The 6,540-nt window shown below is 49.0% G+C and overlaps 1 protein-coding gene across 1 annotated transcript; it reads left to right on the top strand.

Annotated features, from left to right (window-relative positions):
- The first annotated feature begins 3,643 nt into the window (after positions 1 to 3,643).
- Positions 3,644 to 5,667, top strand: H310_02462 (hypothetical protein). The gene has a single exon (XM_008865972.1). The coding sequence runs from the start codon at positions 3,686 to 3,688 to the stop codon at positions 5,477 to 5,479; it is 1,794 nt and encodes a 597-aa protein (XP_008864194.1). The 5' UTR covers positions 3,644 to 3,685; the 3' UTR covers positions 5,480 to 5,667.
- The last annotated feature ends 873 nt before the right edge of the window (positions 5,668 to 6,540 follow it).

The raw sequence follows: 6,540 nt of genomic DNA, 5'->3' as shown, positions 1-6,540 counted from the left end.
AACAATGCCTACGCAACGAGACGAGTCGTTTGCGCTTAATTTGAGCTCGATTGGACGAGAAATGACTGAGCTACTGAAGTTTATATATTGGGTGGACTTTGCTGGCAGTAAAAAATCTGAAATAGCCCCGTACTTGTCATCTCATTGGCTATCTTTAGTCCAAATTTCTTTGATTTTGGTGGATTTTGCACAGAAACTGATTTGAGAGGCACATGTCCCCAGTTTTACGGATTGGAGGAAGTGCAAAGTATCTCAACAGATAGTGTACATAATTTGGAAACGTGCCCGGCAGCTCGACAGAGGCAACCACGGTAGTGCTGTGAGTAGAAGAAAGGGAAAATGCGGGCGAAAGCTCATGACTCGGACGTTTTGGAGAAGATTAAGGCAACGGACCCAAAGGACCGAACTACGTTGCGTGATCTTGCTGCGGCCACAGGAGTTCCAAAGCTCGTTCTGTTCAAGCGGCTCAAATCAGCGCCTCTCAAGAAATACCTCGTCCATTGAAACCATTCTTAACACCATCTAACATGAATTTCCGTGGCATTTGGGCTCAAAGCCACATACGCTCGGATGTTCAGGTTGCCAAAATGGTTAATTATGTCCATGTTGATGAAAAATGGCCCTTTCGCAATGTAACCAGGTGCACATTTTTCTGTTTAACTGGTGAATCTCCTCCGCCACGATCCGTGAAAAACAAGAACTACTTTTGAAGGTACTGCACCTTCAAAAGTAGTTCTTGTTTTTATTTTGTCATTTGTTTTGCGGCAAAATAAATGACAAAATACTAAATAGACTATGGTTCTTTGTGCAGTGACGAAACCTCGTTAACACCGCAATAAACATGGTGGGACGGATAAATTAAATGCTGGCAGTTTACTGAAAAGGTGCCTGCTGCAAGAACCAGCATCAATCGAGAAAAAGGCACATTGATTACAACTTCTGTCGCAGTTATAAGATCTGTCTACAAGAAAATTCATTTGAACAATGTCATACCAGCGATTAATGGGCTCTGGCCAATCGTTGAAAGCAAAATGATTAAACCCCAGCAAGGCAATGCCGGACCACACATACCTGTAGACAATTTTGGCGCTTTGTACGCAGGGCATTGTAATAGTTTCAGCATCAATGTCGTATGCCAGCTTGTCAACTCAGCCGATTGCAATGCGCTTGATTTGTGCTTCTTTCGTGCTCTACAAAGTTTTCAAGTGAAGTGCGCCGCAAGAACTATTAACGACATCGTAAGGAATGTGCATGGTGCATGGGATGATGAACCCCATGACGCTACTTTCCAACTTTCGCACGCTATGAGTCGTAATGTTGGAGATTTCGAAGAATGGTATCGGAAACCAATTCAAGATCCATCAGCTGATGAAATCCAAACTGGAGCGTGTCGGCCGCTTGTCCGAAATCTTAGTGCGACCCTTCTATAGTTGCCGTTGACAGGGACTTTCTTGTAGAACACGACTACGCGGCCCACCTTGGAGTTGTCAAAGCTGAAATGGCACGTGCGGAAGATGAAGTCGCGCTGTTTTGTTGCGTGGAAGAGATGCACATTGAGTCGGAAGATCATACCTGCGTCGAGTTTGATGTCTCCATCATGGAGTTACTATTACTATGCGACTGTGACATTTAATTTTATGCGACGATAATTCTTAAATGTTGGGAGTTTTCATCTTCATCGACGAGTTTTACCCATAAAATATATAAAATGCCTATTGTCGTCATTACAGAAGAGAAGAAACAATTTCTGACAGATATTGCGTTTTTGTTTGAACCTACTCTTATACATTACAACAATTGACTTCACAACGACTATCAAAATAATGAAAACAATTAGTTTTGAAAGGTTATACCCTTCATGATCAATTGACAGTGCCCGACAGCAACGAGTAGACTTTTCACCTATATTTTTGAAAATGAACTCGGATTTATATAAGAGTTTGTATGCGATATGCGCAATTTCAAGGGAAACCAACCTATATATAAAGCCTTCAAAAAGGCATATTCTTTGAAAAACGTTATATTCAAGGCTGGATTTTGTACCAATATTCACTTTGTTACCCAATAACCACTGTACTTTTATTATGAATACATACCACACAGTACCCTCAATTTTTCATACACTCCATGAGGTAGTTTCGTCTCTGTTGTGGAACAAAGTAGTGGTTTCATAGCAGTAGTTTCCCAAGAAGGGCTGTCGTCCATTTCATTTGCACTTCATCGCAATGGCCACCAATGCACAGACTTGCATGGAGTTCGTGAAGATGGTGCGTTCTCGTTCGCTTGTATGGGCCAATATCAAAGGTCATGTTAGTGGCCGCAATACTGATGCCATTGGACTTTCTGATGCCAAATAAAGACTCAACGAGGCGTTTAAAGTATTGAAGCCAAGTACCATCAAAGGCTGCATTAAAGCAGCAGAGGGTAAGTTGCAGAAGCTGTACGATCATTTGGTGGCAATTGATGCTTTAGATTCCGACGAGGAATCATCAGCTCGATCCTGCAGTGATAGTGAAGCTGGAAGTGACAGTGAGCTTTGATGTATCCTCTTTGATATCAAACCTTCGAACAGTTAATGACTTTATGAAGATAAATTCTCAAAGTTATGTTTACACTTGCTATTTGTATATTTTTCGAATTCGACAATGATTTGGCGAAGTCATTCGATGCTGTCGGGCACTGTGAGTGCAGTCATCATTTGCATAATAAAATCGAACTGGTTCTTCCACATAAAGCGGAACGGACTTGAACAATTTAAGTACGTGTCCGAAGCGTGTCGCATGTCCGCGTCTACCAGATGAACTGGCTCTTCCGGTAAAACTGGGATGGGGCTGTGTACGAGACAAGTTTGAACAACACTAAAGGGAGAGATGTCCAGCACAGTCTCAGTGCATACGGCTAACAAATCAAACACAAAGATGCGTCGAGTTGCGCCATTTCTTCTCAGGTCGCATCGGCCACCTTTGCCAACGACAGCTGCGTTCGGCAGCTCGATGTTACTGGACCTGGTAGAGGAGCACCACTTGTCACATGCTGCGGTGAGTTTCGCCAGTTCAGCGATAGTAGTGCTCGTATTTATTCCCTAGAGATCAGCAAGTACCATCGGTTAGCGCAAGTTGCCACACACTTTGGAAGCACACCGACTCGTCATAAATCAAATTAGCTGGATCACAGGCGGACGGCAATCATGTGTTTGTGTCGTTACAACACTGCATACTTCGTTCCTTCAGCTGTTCCTCGACAAGGTCGACGTCTTCGTACGCTGCCCTTTCTGAGCCCGAGGGGGAGTGTCGTGCGGTGAAGTTAGGGATCGAAACCTCGAAATTTGGGACACATATCCGACTCTTTTCCACTTGAGCTTAAAATCCCCCCTTGCTGATGAGCACGACTCGGTCTGTACAGGATGCGTGAACCGTACTTGTAAATCGGCCCTCGAATTCGAGTGTTCAACAAACTAGCATCATCGAGACTCATTTAACCATCCACTGCGCATGCCCCAGTTGACCCGATCGATTCCGATTCTCTGACTTCAAACACCATATATGCCCAATGACGCGGGGTGCCCGATCTTGGGACATGCTACACTTGTCACACACAAAGCTCGCAAAGTATCTCATGCTGCTCTGAAGCCTCTACAGGGAATGGGGACCCGTCGCTAGCTCCGCCACTCTTAGATTCACCAGCAATGGTACTATTCCCGTCGATTCAAGCCGCGTCCGCCGCCTTGGTGGTCGCCTTGGCCGCGGCCACCTCATCCACCCAAGGCATGTCGATCACCCAGCCCGGGGCAATTTCTGACGTCCTTGAGGCAACTCCGCCGCTGAATTGCGTCCTTGACGAGGTGGCGTACACCATCACACCCGACGTGACTTTGGACGGAACTGATATTGGAACAACCTCTCAACGTGATCCAGCCAACTGCTGCTTGGACTGTCAAAGCAAACCAGGGTGCATAGCTTTTAATTGGTATGATGGCGTGTGTTCTCTCAAGTCCACCCAAGGCAAGTCGTACCCCTCGCCTGGCGTCGTCTCCGGAGTCATAACGTCTTCAGCGCCGCCCGAACCGACAACTGCCCCCGCATGCCCGCGTATTCGTAAATCCTGGGGCGCCCTCTCAGCCTCCGAACAGGAAACGTTCGTGTCGGCGCTGGAAATCGCCATGGACCGGGGATTGTACCAAAAGTTTGTTGCCATCCACCAAGAGAAAATGACCAACATCGAGGCGCACGGGTCGTGTGTGTTTCTATTTTGGCATCGCCAGTTCCTCCTCGGGTTTGAGAACATGCTGCGCAGCCTTGGCGACCGGTTCAAGTGCTTGACGCTGCCGTACTGGGACTACGTCGAGGACTACGCGACGATGCAAAACACCCCTATAGCTAACCGATGTCGGTCCATCGAAGCGTGCTCCCCCATCACGACGGCACTTGGCGGCTCCACGCAAGGGTCCATTTCTAGTGCGAATTTTTTCGGGCACTCCTTCTTGACCTATCGCTGCGTGAACCAACGCCCTGTCAACCACATGTGCACGACAGCCGGCTCTGCGTCATGCCCAAAGTGCCTCCCTCGTGGCGACTGGGCTAATACGCCCATGATTTCCGACATGAGCATCTCAAGCGTTCGCCGGAGTGTCCTCAGTGGATCCAACGTCCTTGCGGTCTCGCAAGCCATCGAGTATTCACCTCATAACATCATTCACTCAACGCTCAACGGCCCGATGGCGAACGCCCGCATTTCCCCCATGGACCCGATCTTTTTCATGCACCACAACACGATCGATCTCCTCCACACGATCTACTACCACTGCCGCGTCGAGCCACTCAACTTGAGCGACTCGCAACAGAAAAACGACATGCGGTCGTTCCAGGGTTGCAGCACCAACAACGGGGAAACCGTGGGCCCCACGTCGACGCTTCGCATGCGGGTCATGACTGGCGGGCAAGCCATCGACGTTGCCAACGATCCCCTCATCGGCGCGTTCTTCAAGGACTTGCCGAACCAGTACTACAAGCTCACCGATGTTCGCCAGCTCGGGTACTCGTTCGAGATGAAGGGACTCCTCGGGGATTTGTACACCAAGTGCGACGGCAGCACCGCCGTGAGCAGCATCAGTTCCGTCGAACGCGCCACCAACGTCACGATTGACAACGTCGTCGAGCCGGTCGTGTTGGCCGAAGACAAGAACGTGCTGGCGTTCGAAGAAGCCGTCCTTGCCCAGGCGGCGAGCCAGGGTCTGACTGTGGCCGAGGGGTACTTGGAGGTCGACAAGATGAACGTGATGCTCCAAGAGAACTGTCTGCCGGGGTCCGTCGTCGACTTCACGCCCGAGTTCAAGGAGATGTGGCACATCACGGGCATGTCCAAGTCGTTTGCCCTCCTGCAGGACATCCAGAGCGGGAAGAACCCCATCCGCATCAACCAGTGGCAGGACATCCTGGCCAAGTACTTCAACTGCCGCGGCGATGTCAAGGAAGTCGCGTAGCTTGCATTCGTTCATTCATGTAATATCCCATGTCGCAATGTCGACACCGATTCAATCCATTCCTTTGGGACGCAAGCATGTCCTTCCACCCAAAGCCCGGCCGACACGTTCGAGATGATCGAGCTCGAAGGGTAGACGTCACTCATTGTTGCGGTGCACTCTATCAACTCAAGATGCATGAAACAGTGCCCCAAATGGCCCTGGCAGAATGGTCGTGGAGACAATTTGCTGCCACGAGGACAGCAGACTGCCTTAAGGTGTGAGATCCACGCCGTGGTATTGCCGAAACGCAACGGCAAACTTGTTCGACGTACCAGAAGTCCCGGGGTTTCCAGTCGCGGCCGGTCTTTTTTGGAAATCATCAAGATGCTGACTTTGGATTGTGTGTATTGGCCAGAGATTCCCCGAGGTATGGATGAAATATATCAAAGAGTATTCCGACGACTCGGTGGAACATGGTGCGCTTATGAGCGCACTTGTCTCCTATGCACCGAGTCAGCGGAGTCGTACGCACACTTGCTGGTGGAGTGCCGGTACATCGCGACCGTTTGGAAGTCGTTTGCGCCGCTGCGTCGCCGGCTGCAATTGCGTCTCCCGCAAACCCTCGTCGAATTCTATTCGACATGCCTGCTGGAAGGACATCCCAGTACATGACCACCATTGCCGTGCTCTGGCCCATCTTGCGCGCTTGCGTCTGGTACACGCTCTGGCTCGAAACGATCGTGTCTACCGCGCGTCGCTGAGCCCTGCGCTTCCGGAGTCACTGGCCGTCAAGGCTGCGTTGCTCGTACGCACGTGTAACCGTGTACATTATCCGGACACATCCGCTTTTCTCGACACTGACTTACAGGTAACGACGGAAAAATTCACCCAGTGGTACTACCTTGTTATCTTGAAATTTGTATTGGAAATATATTCAAAAGTGATGGGTTTGGATCGTGATTAAATTGTTCGCCAAACTTGCTACTGTTGTTTGATTGGACAAAATAAACCCATTTTCGACAACGACGAGATGATTACACAACGAAATTCAATTACTGTGAAGAGTAATTACTGTGAAA

The sequence above is a fragment of the Aphanomyces invadans genome, assembly GCF_000520115.1.
Source record: "Aphanomyces invadans strain NJM9701 unplaced genomic scaffold supercont1.3, whole genome shotgun sequence".
Taxonomy (NCBI): Eukaryota; Oomycota; class Saprolegniomycetes; order Saprolegniales; family Verrucalvaceae; genus Aphanomyces; species Aphanomyces invadans.
This window is presented reverse-complemented; position numbering and strand designations above follow the sequence as displayed.